The sequence below is a fragment of the Panthera leo genome, chromosome A2 (assembly GCF_018350215.1).
Source record: "Panthera leo isolate Ple1 chromosome A2, P.leo_Ple1_pat1.1, whole genome shotgun sequence".
NCBI classification, from domain to species: domain Eukaryota; kingdom Metazoa; phylum Chordata; class Mammalia; order Carnivora; family Felidae; genus Panthera; species Panthera leo.
In genome coordinates this window covers 29,493,065-29,513,736 of record NC_056680.1, presented here as the reverse complement: position 1 = coordinate 29,513,736, position 20,672 = coordinate 29,493,065, and the positions used below count along the sequence as shown (strand labels likewise).

At 42.1% G+C, this 20,672-nt stretch overlaps 1 protein-coding gene across 4 annotated transcripts in view; it reads right to left on the bottom strand.

The window, feature by feature from the left end:
- The window catches only part of PTPRG (protein tyrosine phosphatase receptor type G), a 712,285-nt gene that overhangs the window by 124,905 nt on the left and 566,708 nt on the right, over positions 1-20,672 (bottom strand). For all 4 annotated transcript variants that reach the window (XM_042929870.1, XM_042929872.1, XM_042929873.1 and 1 more), the window contains exon 8: positions 10,506-10,698. In XM_042929870.1, coding sequence (XP_042785804.1) covers positions 10,506-10,698 — 193 coding nt within the window. The remainder of the gene's footprint in view (positions 1-10,505; positions 10,699-20,672) is intronic.

The following is a 20,672-nucleotide window of genomic DNA, read 5'->3' as shown; positions in this document are numbered from 1 at the left end:
GGAAGCTTGTCGCTCTGGGAGGAAGGATGCTGGTGGCCTTTATTAATTTCCAGATTACTGTTCACAAGCTCCACAGTGTCCACACAAATAAACACAATGTCAGGGAAGATTTTTCTAGAGAGCAAAGAAAAGCTGAAGCTGTAGGAGGGTTGCTAAGTTGGCCTTTAAGATCAAACTATGCCTATCTGCCTGGAAACAGAGAGGATTAAGTAATTAGGTAATATTTATAAAGTGTGAAAACGACAGACAGCCCCTGGTGTCTGTTACCAGTATCCGCTCACTAGCTCTCAAGCCATAACAGCAGTTGTGCCTGGAAGCATCTTGACACAAGTGCCTGCCATGTTAAGTGCCACCGTTCTCTGCTTTTAGGTGTGGGTAGAGTGCTTGTTTCTTGGGACGGAGAGGAAAGCCCTCTGTCCATGTTTTGTTGAGATGAACACTTCCATCCAAATAGTTTATGGTCAAAGCAGGAGATGGCTTCCCAAATCTGAGGGGCCTCTCTGATTTCAGGGCCTGTCGTGGGGGGGTGGTGTGGAATCCTACATCAAATGTCAATGTCTAGCAATGCTCCTCCTATTAGAGGACCTAGCCTGGCCTAGATCATAAATGCCCCAACTGTACCAACCCTTGTGGTAAGAATCCTTTAATTCCTGGCCACCTGGCATGTATGGATTAGCTTAGTCCATTTAATCATCCTTCCCTCCTTCCCATCCATCCATCCATCCATCCATCCATCCATCCATCCCTCTATCCTCCTACCCTCCTTCCCATCCATTCTTGCATCCATCCACCCTCTCTCGCATCCCATTCATCCATCCTCCCATTCATTCATCCATCCTCCCACCCTTCCTCCCATCCATCCACCCATTCATCCATTCTCCCACCCCCCCTCCCATCCAATCTTCCATCCATTCACCCATCTAGTTAAATACTGATTGAGGAGCCAACAGTGAGCACTGCACCCTCTCTAGCAAAAAAGAAGTAAAAAGAGCTAGACATTAGGGGGAGAAACATACAACTTAATGTAAAACTCCAACTGAGATAAGTGTGAAAGACAAAGGGACTGACACCCTGTTACAAGCAGCTGGACCAAGGCAGTCAGGAAACTTCCATGGGGAAGGTACCCTAGAGCTGGGCTATGGAAGCTGAGGAGGGGTGGATTAGGTAGAGAGGTGAGGCAAAGGGTACAGGCTGTTGGGACTGGGTGTGGAGGTGAACTGATATTCAAGACGCCAAGGGAAATAAAGTGCAAGATGGGGCTGGGGAGGGGGCCTGGACAGGCACCGTGTAAGGATTGTGGATTTCACTGGAAAGGTGTGAAGACATTCTGGCAGCCTGGGTTTGCATTTGTACCAGGAAGAGAGCCTGGTCCCCTTATTTTGAAATGTGTTCTCCGGTGATCATGTCACATATAATAGTTTGTCCTGAGCATCCAAAGCCACTGCTGACCTACAGACAAGAAAGTATAATTATTTGCAGAGAACCTTCCACTGCAGGCTCTATACTCTTTGTTCCCTAAATTATTTCATTTTAAAGGTCAAAGCCAAGGAGGGGGTTATGATTATTATTTCTATTTTACAGAAGAAGAAGCCAAGACTTGGGTATTAACTTGAGCAAGCATGCACAAGAGTAAATGGTTTTGAGTCCAGGTTTGCTGAACTCCAAAATCTATACTTTTACCCATCACTTTATATTGTCTCATTCATTCATTCATTCCTGTCATGAGCGAAAGACGACTATCCACCCACTATGTCCTAGGTACTGTGTCAGGCTCTGTTGATCCAAGGATGCACAACACCCTCAGCCTAGGAGGCCCCAGCATCCAGATCAAGTGGGTGTACTGACCCACCCAGGGAATAACCCTCTGATCAAAGCCTCAGTAGCCTATACCCTAAACACCAAAGAAAACCCACCAAAACAAGCAAAGCAGATACAGACAGAGCCCAGTGATTTCTTTTAGGATGATAAACCCGATGTTTAAGAAGAATATCCAATCCCCACAAGAATGTTTATTTTTGAAGCTCTTTTGTTCAGAGAGGGAGTAATACACTGTTTTCAAGCCACCTCATGACATTTAAAACAAAGAGGCCACTGCTTGTAGATTCATTTTGAAGCTGGAAATCCCTTACGGAAAAGACTGCTGCATTTGGACATATGAAAATCATGGTTCGCATCTCAGCTCTCCCACTTCCTGGCTGAGAGGCTCTGGATGCTTCCTTGCTCTGAGTCTCAGAACCCTCACATGTGTTAAAACACACAAGAGTGTGTTTCTCTTTTTTGCTCACCCCCACCCAATCTCCACCCTAACGATTATTAACTCTCAGAGGCTCTACTCCAAAATCCATTCCCAATGGATCACTTCTACCTCTACCAGGATCACCATCACGCAACCACGGTTATCCTGCAGGGAATATGTCTATTTGTCACCTCTTGGTCTTACAAGTTATATCCTAAGCCTTCTGCAACCATTTTTCACATAGCAGAGAGACAGGCTTAAAAACCTGTTCGCATCATTCCACAGCCCTTCTTCAAACTCTCCAAAGGCTTCCCACTGCCATAAGAATACCAAGAGAAGTCTTTTCCAGACTTGACCCTTGCCCATCTCTCCATGCTGGTTCCCATGTCTCAGAGCCTTCACAAATGACCTTTCCCTCTGAGAATTTTGCAGGATTGGCTCCTTATCACCTTGTGTCCTACCCAGGGAAGATCTCATCCCCACTGCCTCCCCACACTCTACTACTCTTAGAATACTACCTAATTTGATCCTCAGAACACTGAAGCTTTGTCATTGTCAGCTGACTTGTTTATTTCTCTCTCCACATTAAAACATAAGCTCCATGATGAGGGACTCTTCTCCCTTGTTACCTTTATTTCTAGTGCCTAGAACTTGTTCATTGTACACGATCAACGAATATTTGATAAATGAAAAGTGAAATAAAAAGTGGCCGAGACTGTTTTCAGGATTAAAACAACATATGAATGGAAGAAGCCAGCCTAACATTTGGCACATAAAAACCCCCACATATTGGGGCAGCTGGGGGGCTCATTGGGTTAAGCGCCTGACTCTCGATTTCAGCTCAGGTCATGATCTCAAGGTTTTGTGGGTTCAAGCCCTGTGTCGGGCTCTGTGCTGACAGCATAGAGTCTGCTTGGGATTTTCTCTCTCCCTCTCTTTCTGCCCCTCTTCTGCTCATGCACACGCATGAGTGTGCACGTGCTCTCTCTCTCTCAAAAATAAATAATAAATGAACATTAAAAGAAACCCACATAGCCTGCTTGACCACAGGTGCTTCTGGCACTTGGCTTCTAGAGTCAATAAGCTCCCCAAAGGTGGATGAAGATGGCTAACATATGGAAAGAAATTCACTGGCTACTAAGCAAAAATAGTCAATGCTACATTAAATGGCTACGAACATCAACTTCATGTCAACCAATCAAAGGCAACTGGTACCAACCCTTTACATATTTACATAAAGTGACAGTAATCATGGGATGCCCAAGCGTATAAAAATGTCTGAGACAGCATGGGCATGACCTTCAAAAGTATGAGGACCTCGGATGCTAGAGAATCCTAAAAACAGCTCTACTTTTTTGCCTTCTTTTTTAATCACTTCTCAGGTTAAAAAGTAATGGTTAATGATAGTTATTTTTAAAAGAAGGAGGTTAAAAACACTCCATTTTTTAAAGTGTTAAAAACGTGTTTTTCTTAGCACTTTTCTGCGCTGGAAATTTCTGGAAGTAACAAGATAACTTTTTGGAACAGTTTCTGGGAGGACAGCTGCATACAAAGGAATTTAATGCCCGTGTCAGAGCTTCTTTTAATAAGATAAAGTAATTCAAGCTCATTAATTTGGTATGTAGAAATGCTTAAACTGAAAATAGAACAATATTAATATTTTCTCCCAAAATAGCAAAAAACCCCACAATTTTCAATGTCAAACTTTTTAAGAGCAATCATGCCTTTACTTCTTTGTTTGCTAATTTGGGTGGGTAATGTGATGCTCTTTCTCAACGTATTCGGATTTAAAATACGCTACTTACTGAGACATTCTCACAAAGTCGTATATGTTCTTAAAAACTGCTTTTGACCAAAACAGGAAGCAATCTTTACCATTGAAAATGTAGCTAAAAAAGAGATCCCTCCATCAGCAGAAGCAAAGACCATTCTTCAAAAAACATGGCATCAGCTCAGGAGACTGGAGGGCACACAGGCAGTCCAGTGCCCTCACCATTTCCTTTGCTTTTATTACATTAGGCAGTGTCACTTTAATTAAGCCATCAAATCAAATTATCAGATCAAGTGGTTTTGATTCCACTGTGGTTTGAACAGGTTTCGTTAAATTAATAAACCATATGTTTCATGTTGTTGGAAGGAAAGTTATTTTTCCTCCGTTCACTGTTCCAAAAGTCTTCACAATAGATAGTATTCAGCACTTAATCACCGAATGTTCTTCCATGTGTCTGGGATGTGCTGCAGAATAACTGAAATGACAGCCCATTAAATCCTAAAGTCCGTCCAAGTTATTTACCGACAAAGGGCAGAGTGGAGAATTGGATGTCCCTTGAACAATCCACCAAGCCTAAATATTGTTTCCATTTACTGGAACTTAAAGCTTTATATTTTTTATGGATGACATCCATTATAAGTATTTCTTCAGCAACAATACAATATTGAGATGACTTTTCCTCCTTTCCTTTGGTGTTGTACATGGCCATGCGTCTAGTGCTGGCACTGAAAAGCTTGATTCTGTTTTCTCTGTTCCAGTATGTCCAATCATCCTGACAGCAGGGCATGATGGGGACGCATTAATTCAGGCACTCCTCACGGTGCTGCTCAATGAACACCAGGTAATGATCACAGCCAGGGGAATGAGGGAGGTACAGGGCTATAATCAGTTCACTAAGGTTCTCTTACATCGTGGCCGTGAAAGATGACCAGGTGTTAAGGTGACTTGGTAAGTGGTTGGTCACTGAGTCAATAAATATCTAATTGGCCCTAAGGTCTCACAGTGGAATGGGAAAATAGAACCAACCAATGCCTCACGATCATGGTCACAGCCATCTTTAAGACAGAAAATATTTACGTCAAACTAAGCCTGTGAGTGAGTTTTTCCACCTTAGTTTGAGCCATCCTCTAGAGCACCAGTTGGTAAATCTGGTCTGCTGCCGGGATGCCTGAGTGGCTCAGTCAGTTAAGCATCTGACTTTGGCTCAGGTCGTGATCTCATGGTTCGTGAGTTCAAGTACCGTGTCAGGCTCTGTGCTGACAGTTCAGAGCCGGGAGCCTGCTTCCGATTCTGTATGTCCCTCTCTGCCCCTCCCCTACTCACACTCTGTCTCTCTGTCTCTCAAAAATAAATAAACATTAAAAAAAATTAAAAAAAAATCTGGCCTGCTGCCTATTGTGAACAAGATGTTTTGGGAAGACATTTTCTACACCCATTCATTTGCATATTGTCCATGGGTGCCTTCATGCCAGAGAGGCAGAGCTGAGTAAATGGCCTCTATCCGGTCCTTAACAAAGAAAGCTTACTGACCCTTCCCTTCTGTAATTAATTTATTTTCCCTTCTTCTGTAATAACAGCACAATAAACACACAGCTCCGTAATCAATACTGTAGCTCTCTTAGGCATTGGAAGTTTCCAATAGTGATTAGATAGAGAATGCCAATCAGACAGGCTTTATTTATTTATTTTTTTAATTACCAGAAGATTACAGAACACCATCCGTCTCTTTTTGAATCTTTTTTGCAGAAGACTAGAGAAGAGAAAGGGACTCTGCCTGTGTACTGGGACTCTTTACTGCATACATGTCAAAGGTCTAAGGTCAATCTAAGTCCTCTAGGCTGCCTACTGATGGCCAGTATTTGTGCCTGGCTTTCGGCCCATAGTCCATGGAATTAGGTGAATTTTCTTGGGGACAAAAAAGGAGGAGCATTTGGTTATGTAGACTACGATTCCATGAAATGTGCATTTAAAAACAAACAGGGACGTCAATAGTCACTGGGGAAATGCAAATCAACACTACCTCACATCCACTGGGATGGTTAATGTAAAAAAAGACACATAGCACCTGTTGGTGAGGATGTGCAGAAATCCCATACACTGCGGATGGGAATGCAAACTGGTGCACTGGATTTGGAAAATCGGTTCGCAGTTCCTCCAAACTTGAAAACTGGAGTTACCATATGACTCCGTTACCTACTCCAGGTTATATACCCAAGAGAACTGAAAACACACGTCCACACAAGAACCTGAACATGAACGTGCACAGCAGCATTACCGACAACGGCCAAAAAGTAGAAAAAAATTCAAACATCTATCAACTGATCAGCAGGTAAACAAAATGTGGTATATCCGTATAATGATGTATTATTTGGCCATAAAATGGAAAATTCTGATACATATTCCACCATGGATGAACCTGGAAAATAGTAAGCTGAACTATTATGCTAAAAGAAGCCTGAGATAGGGGCGCCTGGGTGGTTTAGTCGGTTAAGTGTCTGACTTCGGCTCAGGTCATGATCTCACAGTTCGCGAGTAAGAGCCCTGCATCAGGCTTTGTGCTGACAGCTCAGAGCCTGGAGCCTGCTTCAGATTCTGTGTCTTCCTCTCTCTCTGCTCTTCCCTTACTCACGCTCTGTCTCTGTCTCTCAAAAATAAACGTTAAAAAATTAAAAAAAAAAACATTCAAAAGAAGCCCGAGACAAAAAACCATATATTGTATGATTGCGTTTGTATGAAATATTTAGAACAGGCAAATCCATAGAGACAGAAAGCACATCAGTGGTTGCATGTGCTGGGAAAGCGGGAGGGGCAGGAGAAAGAAAGGGAAGAAGGAGTGACTGCTACTGGGTATGGAGTTTCTTTTGGGGGGTGATAATAATGTTCTGGAAGTAGATAGTAGTGACGACTGCACAACTCTGTGAATATACTAAAAACCAATGAAGGGCACACTTTAATTTTTTTTTAAGTTCATTTATTTTGAGAAAGAGAGAGAGAGTGTGTGTGAGAGACAGACAACGCATGTGCAAGTGGGAGAAGGGCAGAGAGAGAAGGAAGAATTCCAAGCAGGCACAGCGCTGTCAGCATGGAGCCCAACAGGGGGCTTAAACTCATGAACCATAAGATCATGACCTGAGCAGAAATCAAGAGTCAGAAGCTTAACTGACTGAGCCACTCAGGCTCAGCTTTTACGTGAAGTGCACACTTTAAAAAAATGAATGTTAGGGGCGCCTGGGTGGCTCAGTCGGCCTCAGTCGGCTCAGGTCATGACCTCATGCTTCATGAGTTTGAGCCCCACGTCGGGCTCTGTGCTGACAGCTCAGAGCCCAGAGCCTGCTTCGGATTCTGTGTCTCCCTCTCTCTCTGCCCCTTTCCCACTCATGCTCTGTCTCTCCCTGTCTCAAAAACAAATAAAGATTTAAAAAAAATAAAACAAAACAACCCCCCCGAATATAATATGTAAATTAAATCTCAATAAAGCTGTTATTAAAAACAAAAAAAACAAATAGGTTTTATTGTTACTGAGTGATAAAAAGGAATGAGCCCATGACACATGCTATAACATGGATAAATTTTAAAATCCTAATGTCAAGTAAGTGAATGATAAAAGCAGATCAGAGAGAGGTTGCTTCAAGTTGGGGATAGGAGAAAGAAGTGACTGCAAAGGGTTGTGAAGGAACTTTTTGGGGTGATGAAAATGTTCTAAAACTGGATTACATAGCTACATAACTGTAGCTATACATTTAGTAAAAATTATTGAATTGTACACTTACAGCCGCTGGATTTTATGGCATGTACATTACCCCATAAAAAAACTCAGGAAACCCTGACAGACTGCAACCAGAAGCAGAACATAGTACATATAGTCACTCCGGGACCCCGTGTAGCGGTACGTAACCGAATCCGAACACGTATGTGTACGCCAGGCTGCCTCCATTCTACCCCCAGGTTCATACCGAAGAGAGATATGTCTGTATGCTGATCAAAAGGCATGGTCGAGAATTTTCATCATCATCAAACTGTGGAAACAATCCACATACTCAGGGATACTAAAGTGGATGAATAAATTCAGGTGGAGTCTCACAGTGAAATTCTGCAGTTAAGAACAAACCACAACTACAGGGCACAGCACAGATGACCCTCAAAACCACTGCAGAGCAAAAAAAAAAAAAAAAAAAAAAGCAAGACACAGAAAAGGACAGAATAGATAATTCTATTGCTATGAAACTGAACAACAGGCAAAGTTAATTCATGGTCTTGGTTACCCTTGGGAATGGACAGTTACTAGCAAGGAGATGGAGATGTTCCTGGGAAGCTGTTGGTGTTAGCCTCCTGACCTGGGTGTTGCTATTCTAGTGTATTCGGTTTGTGAACATGCATCAGGCTGTGTATGTGTTATGTGTGCACTTTTCTGTATGTTACACTCCAATAACATGTCGAAAAAACAAATAGGACTATACCTATATCTTTCTCTGCCTCCACAGCAATCAAAAACCATTTTAATAGTCACACATTTTAGGAGTAAGCAATAGACCCTAGGATAATTGCAACAAAGCCTTGTAGAATGAAAAACTGATTCCCTGATTTAAGGATGGGTCCATGGTTCTCCTCAAATTCAGAGAAAGTCCATTTCATAGAAGCTCTTGCTCCCTTTGACAATTTAATGTGACAGAAACCATGATCTTCTCTAACTTTTTTGGGTAGTAAGGGCCATGCATTCGCTCTGCACAGGTGATATATCGTATAACTCAGCTCATTAAAAAAAAAATTTTTAATGTTTATTTATTTTTGAGAGAGAGAGAGAGAGAGAGAGAGAGAGAGAGAGAGAGAAAACAAACCCAAACCAGGCTCCAGGCTCTGAGTTGTCAGCACAGGGCCCAACACAGAACTTGAACCCACAAGCTGTGAGATCACGACCTGAGCTGAAGTCGGAGGCTTAACCAACTGAGCCACCCAGGTGCCCTCCAGCCTGTTTTTTTAGCAAAAACTTTGTAACTGTCATAACCCCAGCAATTGTAGCTACCAGACCTTGTATTCACTTGTGATATAAATTCGTCATCCCCTACACATCCTTGGCATTCACGTTTCACAAAATCCCAAAGAGATTCTTCTTTTCCCAAGCAAGTTCTCTTGGGAGAAAGCTTTTGAGTTTGGTCATTTTATTTTTAGCTTGGTTAAAAAACAAAATGAGCCCAAGTGAGGTCTGCTATGCCAGCCAGCCAACCTAAGACGTTTTACAGGTTTGCATGCTTCCTAACCCTCCCATTGTTCCCAGCCGACAAACGGTACCCTTGACAAAGTGTCGGCTCCAAATTACTTGAATCTCAAGCGTTTCTTGATGGGATCTGGCCACACACTAGCTTCTCTCACCATCCTCAGACAAAATCACACAGACAGGAAGGAAATGATCACATTCTTAAGCTCCCTTTCCTCTTCTTTTAGCTCCTTTTCAGACATATGAGCCGGGAAAATGGGCTCATTCTTATCATCAAAGTGCACATCAATGCGGTTATTTGTGGAATATAATCGCATTCCCCCTACAAATTCCCCCTTTGTGCCTACAAAGGTCATATGCCAGTAAACTGGTCCTTCTTATTGGGGGTGGGGGCACTCTTAAAACAAAACATTCCCGTGTAACTTACCCCACTAAAAATACCACAGTCTGTCCAGTGTTGATAAGAGACACCAGCCCTTCCCATACTACCCAAGCTCACAACTTCTGAGGAGAGCACTGGCTTGGGAAAGAGGCAGTTCTTCACACCCAAAGAAAATTCCTTCTTATTCCTTCCTCCCTCCCAAGTATTGGGACTTGGATCAGCCTTATTCTCTGAGTGTTTCCCGAGCTCTAAGTCACAATGAGGACAAGTCACAGAGCCCGAGGTTGAGCCATGAGGGCAGAATCAGACTTTTTCATCTCCTGGGAGAGAAATATATCTTCAGTTCCCAAGAGAATGTAGCAATGGAAAGGAGGAAGATGCCTGAAAACAATAAACTCATGTGTATCAGAGACGGGAATCAAGCTGTAAAATAATGGTTTCAAAAAGGCCACGTGATGTCTGGTGGGGGTGGAGAACCTGAGGGGGAGGGAGGTCTTGCCTGGTGTGGAGGTGGGTAAGGACACCGTAGAGTGGAGTGCTGGGGGCAAGTCAAAGGATATTGAGACAATATCCCGATCTCAACGGGCAGACGGGTAAAAAGTAAGACACCCCAAAGCTTTCTGTAGACATTAACTCATTAGTGTTGACGTTACAAGGTAAAAATACCGACAGAATGACGGACACATCGCTAGTCAAAAGGGCAGTTTTGAACATACAGCTATTTAACCGGGGAGTTACTGCCACAAATGCTTCTATTTATCACCCAGACAAGTCTCTTTTCGCAGAGCAACATATGCTCTTAATACCGAGTTCCAACTCTTGGCTGTTGCCGAACTCCTTTTCATTCGAAGTAATTTAGGATAAGGAATCTTGCTCTGGGCAAGAGCGCGTAATCCAAACATACCTTTAGAGGCTTCTGTCCCCAGTGGGTTTTCTAAGAAGTCTGTCATGTCATGGTTCCAGGCGTCGCGGACCGCAGACTTGGACACCACCCTGTCATTCAGCCCTTGCTGTGGTCGGAAGTTATTTCTCAGATACTCCACCGACTTGACGTGGTCCTGCTGCTCCGTAGTGAAGATGGAATAAAAAGCCTCGAGCTGAACCGAGAACCAGAGAGGGAAGGGAAAACAAGACCACCGATGAGAAAAGCTAAGTGGTACAAGGTGGGTGGGGGTGATGAGAACACCAAATGCCAGGACTTGCCCAAGGCCGAGTCGGACAAGCCCAGCAGGACCCAGGTTGCCTGCTGGAGGCACTGCCGACAGGCTTATCTGGCTGTGGTTTCTGTCCTGACAGCCAACCAGTGGAACACCCCACCGGAGGGCTGTACAGAACTCTTTTAGTTGGGGTCTCGGAAAAGAGTTCCGGTCTCTCTGCTGTGCCCCCCTGGCAAGACCGTTAGTATTCTGGGGAGGAGCACAAAGTTACGGTGAAGCTGGCAGGTTCTGGAGCCAGACTACCCGGATGGCAATTCTGACTCCACAGCTCAACCACTCTGTGGCCCCGAGAAAGTTGCCTAACTGCTCTGAGCCTCAAGTGTTCCTCAATAAAGTCGTGATAATTATAGCAGCATCTACCCAGATCGGGTGTGTGCCAGGACTAAATGAGATAATCTGTGTGCAGTGCTTAAAACAGTTCCTGGCACGTAAGACTCGATAAAGACTAGTGACTGAATTCTTACTAAGCATCTTCTTACATACGTACTAGAGATCGAGTACACAGCAAAGCTGCTAAGGCTTAAAGCTGCTGGATGCAAGGCTTGTGAAGTAAACTGCCCAGTTTCAACATTTACCAGATGGGTAACCATAGTCAAACTCTTAAAGGTTTCTGTAACTCAAGTTTCCATATCTGTAAAAGACATCTATTACTAGTAGCTATCTTACAAAATTATGGAAAGGATTAAAATGTCTGGAAATTATTTAGCAGCCAGTAAGCCCATAGTAAAGGTTAGCTGCTATCATTTTCATTAATATTATTAAAAAACATTTCGACAAGATTACCAGCCACACTTTTATGGAAAAGCAAAGAAAAAATAATCAGGACTCCAGGATCATACGTCCATTATCAAAAAGGATTTTCTGTGGCCATGAATCTTCTGTTCATTAAAAAAAAAAAAAAAAAAACAAAGTAATTTCAGGGGTATCTGGATGGCTCAGTCCTTTAAGCATCCGACTTTGGCTCAGGTCATCATCTCACGGTCTGTGAGTTCGAGCCCCACGTCAGGTTCTGTGCTGACAGCTCAGAGTCTGGAACCTGCTTTTGATTCTGTGTCTCCCTCTCTCTCTGACCTTCTCCTGCTCACTCAATCTCTCTCTCTCTCTCAAAAATAAATAAACACTGGGGCGCCTGGGTGGCTCAGTTGGTTGAGTGTCCGACTTTGGCTCAGGTCATGATCTCATGGTTTGTGAGTTCAAGCCCCACATCGGGCTCTGTGGTGACAGCTCAAAGCCTGGAGCCTGCTTCCAATTCTGTGTCTCTGGCTCTCTCTGCCCCTCTCCTGCTCATACTCTGTCTCTGTCTCTCTCTCTCAAAAATAAACATTAAAAAAATAATAAGAATAAACATACAAATCAAAACCACAATGAGATACCACCTTACACCTGTCAGAATGGCTAACATTAACAACTCAGGCAACGACAGATGTTGGCAAGGATGCAGAGAAAGAGGATCTCTCTTGCATTGTTGGTGGGAATGCAAGCTGTTGCAGACACTCTGGAAAACAGTATGGAGGTTCCTCAAAAAACTAAAAATTGAACTACCCTACGACCCAGCAATGGCACTACTAGGCATTTATCCACAGGACACAGGTGTGCTGTTTCGAAGGGACACATGCACCCCCATGTTTATAGCAGCACTATCAACATAGCCAAAGTATGGAAAGAGCCCAAATGTCCATCGATTGATGAATGGATAAAGAAGATGTGGTATACATATACAATGGAGTATTACTGGGCAATCAAAAAGAATGAAATCTTGCCATTTGCAACTACATGGATGGAAGTGGAGGGTATTATGCTAAGTGAAATTAGTCAGAGAAAGACAAAAATCATGACTTCACTCATATGAGGACTTTAAGAGACAAAACAGATGAACATAAGGGAAGGGAAACAAAAATAATATAAAAACAGGGAGGGGGACAAAACACAAGAGACTCATAAATATGGAGAGCAAACAGAGTGTTACTGGAGGGAGTGTTGGGGGGGGTTGCTAAATGGGAGAAGATTAAGGAATCTACTCCTGAAAGCATTGTTGCACTATATGCTAACCAATTTGGATGTAAATTAAAAAAAAATTAAAAGTAAAATTAAAAAAAAAATTGTGAAAATAAATAAACATTAAAAAGATTTTTTTTAAAGGGTTTAAAAAAAAAAACAAAGCAATTTTATGATATAAGAGAAATGAAGCTGAGAATGGGTAACAGAGATGTGTTCTCAGTGGACCAGAAAGTTATCCTGGTCACCAAAGAAATAAAGTTAATCTAAAATGTCCAGCCATGGAAAATACTAACGCCTGAGGGATGGAATGAAAAAGAGAGACACTGAATGAACTCTTCCTGGCCCATTTGGCTCCCTGAATACCAAATCAGAATGCTTTCTCAGGACAGAATTACAACGTGAAAGATGTTAGATACTTCCCAAGCAGGCACTGAGTGGCTGTCCTAGGCTTTGGGGGACAAGAAGGTGGCCAATACCAATGTGTAAAATAAACAAGAACAATATGACCGGGTGTCTTTCTGTGCCCCCTTCCCCTTTTTTTAATGTAGGCTCCATGCCCAACGTGTGGCTTGAACTCACAACCCTGAGATCAAGAGTCACATGCTCTACTGACTGAGCCGGCCAGGCCTCCCCAATCTGGGTTTCTGGATGGTAATCTCGAGGCCTGGAACTAACCCCAATGCTTCTCAAACTGCTTCAGAGAATGTCACAAAAATTGACCTGCTTGATCTGAAACTCACTCTCTTTGCATGAGAAAGCAATGATCATAGAAAGCAATGATCATAGTGACCGTAGCCAAGAGAAATCATTTAAGTACCTGGATTCACCTATCTGTCCACCTCCCCTCCAATTCTCCTGCAAATGTAAACTGATAATAAACCATGAAACTTTCCCTGCTTTTTCATCAAGGTAATAGAGTCAGGATGGTCTCTCAACAAGCCCAGAAGCAAAAGTAACCTGGTACTGTGGTGTTATTCCCATTTTCTGCTGATCACGTAACTTCTAAATAACTCATGTGGCGGCTGTTCAGAATTGCCTCTCTTCCCACTCTTCCTTCTGATGCTCCTTCTTTATTTACAGTGAAGAGAGAGAGGCAATAAAACCAGAAAAATTAAGAAAATTGGACTGTTTACTCTGCCAAATGGGACCCACTCAGATAACTGGAGGTATTGAGAAATCAAATTGCCCCAACCTGGCAATGTATATGCTTCTGATAGGACTGCCCAAATCAGAACCGAACACATCCACCCGTGAGAGAAAGTTTCAGGTTTTTCTTAGAGAAAATAACTTAAAATTACATGGAAGGAATTAACAAAGAGCCTCTGGAGACCATCGAGGGAAAGACCAACCAAAATGATTAAAAGGATGGAGGATAAATCCCATGTGGAAAGGTTAAAGGAAGTGGTATTGTTTAGCCTGAAGAAAAGGCAAGTTAGGAGTAATTTGATTAAAGGCCCTTGTATGTGGAAGATGCTGAACAGCTCTTCTCCATGTCCAGAGAAGGCCAAAAAGAGGCAACTGGTTTAAATTAAAGCCTTAGAGACGTGAGTTGAATAAAAGGAAGAATTTCTTAACTCTCAGGGTGATTTTTTTTTTTTTTTTTTTTTTTTTTTTTTTTTTTTTAATGGCCGGGCTGCCATACGTAGCAAGGTATACTGGAAATCTTCTGGAAGAGCAGCCGTCTGTCCTGAAATAGCATAATCTCTGAGATGCCAGAAAAGGATGGCCTTGGAGACTGTCTCGGCAATCTAAGATTTGTTTATTCTCTAGAAGACTTGCCTCTTTCACAGCTAGCATTTAGTTCTCCTACAAAGTTTATTTCTGATGCCTCAAGAATTAGTCATATAACTGTAAGAAGAGGCAGGTTCTGAATTTAACACAAAAATGCTTTTGCTTAAATTGCTCTTACAGCTTAATGACATGCCATGGCTTAAAAGCTCGGTAGCTTCCTTGTCATTACCTCAACTTGCCCAGAGATTTCCAAGGGAGGATGTGACGGTTCACGGAGTGAACTGACGACCTGAACGATATTATACTGTCACCTGGATCATAGCTTCACTGGACAGTCACACAAAAGAGGAAAAGGAGGTCAAGCTTAGCAGACTCATCAAATGTCCTTTGGTAGGTTGGCAGCATTCACTAGAACCCTGTCATTCCTCTAAGTTGAATGAAAGTTGCCAGTGGCCTCTCTTGTTGGTATCTGGCATGTTTGGCCATTGAGTGGAAACCGCCATGATCCCTGGGTTGGCAAAGGGAGTCTATGTTTTCACTTTGGCAGGTGAACAGTGACACTCTGGGTGAGAAATCCACTGCAGATTGTCCCTCGGCCCTTACCCTGGCTTTGTAACCACACTCGATAAAGGGGAACCTGACCACCACCTGGACGTCCACTTTTTGAATCCAAGCAACACTATTTACAGAGACTACAATGAGAAGGTGTCCTCTAGGATTGTACCACACGGCAGCAATGCCCAACACGAAGCCACAGAACAAACTGTCAACCCTTCTAGACCTGGTTGACAGCTGCACAGCGATCTTTTAGAAAAGATCATGCCTCCGTTCAAAACTTTCTAGGGCCTCCAATTCTAATGGTGGGGCCCTAAACTCATAACTCTTACTCTTGCTATCTGGGTTCAAAACCCTGTTTTCAATTCCTACTTGCTACATGGGTGACCTTTGGTCAAAGTATTTGATGTTTCTGTGTTTTGGTATTCTTACTTGTACAACAGAGATAACATCAATACCTACCCCATGTAGTCCTTGTTACTATTAAATGAGTTACTATATATAATGTGTTAGGAATAATTCCTGGCATACAGTAGATATTCACTAAGTATTATTATCATTACTATTAGTCTTATTTTATGAGGAATGTGGGAACTAGGATTGTATTTTATGCTTCCAACAACTGTAAGATGTTCTCTCTGCTTCTCCCTCCTTTCTCCCTTGTAATGTATATTCATTCATCCAACCCATTATGTGACAGGTACTTTGTCATGGAACTTACAAACATTACTTTGGTTTCTAACTTGTTTTAGTTTAAAATAATCACGTTAGGGGCACCTGGGTGGCTCAATCGGTTGAACATCTGACTTCGGCTCAGGTCATGATCTCATGGTTCGTGAGTTTGAGCCCCGCTTTGGGTTCACTGCTGTCAGCCTGTCAGCGCACAGCCACTTCGGATCCTCTGTCCCCATCTCTCTGCCCCTCTCTGCCCTCTCCCCAAAATGAATAAATTTTTAAAAATTAAAAAAAAACAAAATAGTATCATTAAAGTAGCATTATTAACAACACTATTATATCATTACACTAGCAGCTATTTATTGAGTGTTTATTACGTGCAAGGCATTGTGATAAGAGTGCTTTGTGCTTTCCTTTAATCCTCACAGGAATCTCATTCGGTTGGTGGTATTGTCAGATCATTATTATTATTTTTGGCTGATGAGGAAACTGGGCTTAGAGACTTTACATGACTTTCCCAAGATCATAGAATGGAAGTGAGGATTAGAAACCTAGGTCTATATGACTCTCTCATGCTCTCAGCCACTTCCTGTCACACGCAGAATAGGCCTGCAGCATTATTCACCAAAAGAGTAACATTGCAGTGGAGATCTGAATGTGGTAATAGAAGTCCCCAAACTGTTCCTTTTAGCTGACCCTGAAAGACCACTCATGCAGGGCACCCACCACTGGCAACAGAAATCTATTTGCACTTTTCTGTACTCTGGAAAGAAACAGCCTACGGCTCGACACAGAAGGAACTGGAAACCATGAGCAAGATGGCGGACCCAAGAAAAAGAAGCTGTGTACCACACAAAGCCCACGCTTTTATTCACCTATTCTTTTCTAGAGGCAAGTAATAAACACACTTGGATTTATCTTTACTTTAATATAACTAATGAAGTCTTTATCATTTAGTAAAAATAAATGAAAGTTTTTATTTCTATAATGTAAAATTGACTTTTTAACTTTTGAAGTGAACATGTAAAACATTTCTTTCTTTTATCCCTGCTTGGGGAGTTGTAATTGCATTTTAACTGGTGCTGTTTCAAGAACAATTTTAACCTTGAATTGCAAATGTGTTGGCTGGAAGTGTATATAAATCATTTCAACTTAGTTTTTATTATAAAAATATTACAGAGAATAATTAGTTTTTAATCTGTCGGTTCAAATCAAAGGAAAGTTGAAATCTATTCATGCTATTCTTGTGCAAAAAGAGCTCTCATCCACGAGATGTGGGGAAGGGACCATCATGGCTGAAGGGGGAAAATGAGAGAAAATCAAAAGTAATATAATTATGAACCAGTAAAAGGCTCATGTGCACAATATTTTATAGGACGGGTATATAATGGCAGTGAAACAAAGCCAGAGTCCATTATAAACATAATAATAAACTCCAGGGTAAGCATTAAGAACTGAAATGTCACACCTAAGGTCATGAGACACTTTAGCGTCAGAACACATTTGAGGGGTGACAGGGCAGGCCCTGTTTTGCTGCCTCGTTATTAAACAAAAGTGATGGAATATTAAATTCCCAATAGCCTGGAGCATCCAAAGTTTTACTTATTGAACCATGGCTACAAAAATAAAATCCGAGAATAGCTAGCTAACTACACGGACATGTCCCTCCTGTAGCTACAGATAGTTTTGCATGAACTTTCTGTAGAAGTTTCCTTCTACAGAAAGAAACAAATTAAACCATAATTACCAAAGAAAACTATCTGTTGGGATTAATAATGACACCTCACCCCGCCATTTAAAAAACCTCTATTCACATGCACTGTGCCTTATGTGGTGTTGGAATAGAAACTTTCTGAATTATGTAATTCATTAGTTGTTGTGGCCTTGAGGTAAACGTCAGGGCTATTAATTAATAGCCAGTAGCCAAATGCAGCTGTCCCACCAGAAATGTGGCCAGGCCCATATGTTAAAATGATAATAATTTGGATATATTGGGTCGAATAAAATATAATATTACAATGAGTTTCTTTTTCCATTTTTTAATATGGCTGCTAGAAAATTTTAAATAATGTATGTGGCTTGTGTTTTATTTCTACTGGACAACGTTGCCCCAGAGCCTTGGTGATTATTTAACAATAGCAACAAAAAACCCACCTACTATGTCCCGCAGTGCCAGGCACTAGTCTAGGCATTCCACTCAGATTCCATCATGTAATCTTTATAATGGCTCCATGAAGTAGGTATGTTATTATCATCCCCATTTTACAGATGAAAACTGTGGCACAGAGTAAGCTGTTGAGTAGCTCAGTAATTTGGCTGAAAAATGGAGCCAGGAATGAAACCCAGGGAGTTTGGCTTGAAATGGAACATGGTCTTTTTTATTTTTTTAAGTTTATTTACTTATTTTGAAACACACACACACACACACAGAGAGAGAGAGTCCCCAAGCAGGCTCAGCCATGTCAGCACGGAGCCCAATGTGGGGCTTGAACTCATGAACTGTAAGATCATGACCTGAGCCGAAATCAAGAATTGGATGCTTAACTGACTGAGCCACCCAGGTGCCCCAGAACATGGTCTTGTTTCAAAAAAGTTTCTTTGCTCTTTATGACAGAGATAACATTGGTTAAAAAAAAAAGGTATGCAAATAAGCCTTTTCTATCCACTCCAGCTTACTGTTAGAAAAAAAAAAAAAAAATCAAACATCCAAAAGCAAACAAACTAGACATCTTCCTATTTATTGATTACTTTTTTGACAGAACCTCTAAGAAGCACTTAAACAAAATTCACACTAGGGAAAATTATAGGTAGTATCGTATTTTAGACTACTGGAAGCAAATAGTCCTGGGAAAGGGAAGGCTGGGATAGTTTCCAACAGCCAAAACACCGTCATTTGGGAGCCACTGTTCTAGAATAAAACACATCCTAGTATACTGCACTCAAATGATCATGTTCTCTGAATGATCACAAGCATAACACAGGCACCATCTCAAGGTGCTAGTCCTGTTCCTTTGAAGTCTTACACCAGCACTGAAGAGTGCCACCATTTTGTTTGGGTGACAAAGTCATGGCACGATGCGTGCCTATTACTTACAGTAGATGTTCAGTGGAACCAAACACCTAAGCCATGCTGACTGCTGGCCAACCAAGCCAACGTGTGATTCCATTAGCAACACTGAATTGAGATCTAGATTATCACACAGGCCGGAGTCAGGGCTCACTGGCTACAGGACTGGTTTGAATATCCAAGGAGGCTCACAAAAGAGGCAAAATAAGTAGTTGTTCATATCCAGAAGGCTTCAAAGAATCCACATCATACAAGTGCTAACCGTTGCGTTTTATGGCGAACACACTCTCGTCTCCATCACCTACGGGCACTCACGCTGCGTAAGACAGGAGAGAACAGGAAACAGTCTTTGGAGAAAGGGAAGGATGAGGAACTAGGAATGTTTTCCTTCTGACAGAAGCAGACATGGGATTCTGTCTACTTGGTCTTCCGCACTGGCTGTCTGCCTTTCTGCAACGAACATTCTGTGCTAGCTTCCGAAAGAATGTTGGCAGGGTCAGGGTGGGAAGGTCTGAAGCGATAATACTTGGATGGCTAATGGTTTCCTTTCCAAGGGCTGACACCGCCGTGACCTCCAAGCAGTGCACCAGAAAGGATTCTGTTTGGCCACATGAAAATGAGCTGTTTTCCTCCCTTGGGGGAGAGAGAGAGAGAGAGAAAGGGAAGGAGAGGAACAGATGAAGCTGTGTCTGATAAAAGGATTATCTAAGGGTGGTTTCTAGTAAAGAAACTGGGAAGCCAATACGATTAATTTATTTCTTCACTATTTCCTTGAAATAAAACTACCTACAGAAAAGTCATATATTGGAAGTCACAGAGCAAAAGTCTTTCACTGTTTCTTCTCTCTGAGGGTCTCAGTGGCAGGCAGTGAAGAGCAAACAGCTGTTAACCAAACACTTTCTAAGACCCCCAGTCACTGGATGTCAAAATGCTTCTCACTGACAGCACTTGACAAGACACCCAAGCCTACACCTCCGCCTTTTGTTTGGACCCATGAGATATCAGAAATTCTAATAAAAGCCAGTACTAAACAATTACTACTCTTTGCCTCTCCCCTTCACAGTGTCCTACAAAAAAAGTAACCAGACTTGCATGTCTTAACCTTGTTCTCTCAAGCCCTTGTATCTTTGAAAACAAAAGCATCTATCTTAAGGGACAAAAAAAGGATCCCTTTTCAAAATGCCCTGCCCCAACCCAGGGGAGATAAAAATTTGGATTACAATTTTACTTTATTCTAATAAAACAATGCTGACTTCACCATGAAGAAGAAAACTCATTTCCTAATTCATTGTCTTCTTAGGGCTGGAAATCCTGTCCGGCAACCAAATTTCTAGTACTTCTTTGTTCATCAGAGAAGAAGTAAGAGAAAACAAAATTCTCAAAGTACAACGTCAACAGCAGTGAAGCCAAATAAGTCTGTGTGGCCTAACTGTAACGTGTGTCTCCTGCACATAGTTCCTTCTAAACGTGCTCCATTTACCCCCAGAGGGACAACACTTAAAGCTTTAGAATGCTACCTGGTACCTTTGATGATTTACTTCAGGATGGACATGGGACCCAAGGCCAGCCAATGTGTTGGCCAGCCAACATCTATTCAGATTCATCTTCTCGAATACTTGAAGTAGGACCCACAGTATTGTTAGCTGGTAGCTGGCACTTGAGTCGAAAGGTAAATAGGTATGAGAGTAACCATGTTTGGCCAAGTAACCAAAAGAAAACAAACTGGGAGACAGAAGGGATGAGAATTTTGTGGAAGTACAGAATCACAGAGCTGTGGCAGAAACTCCAAGACTTAAGACCCTGTGTGGCCCCTGAAAGATAGAATGTG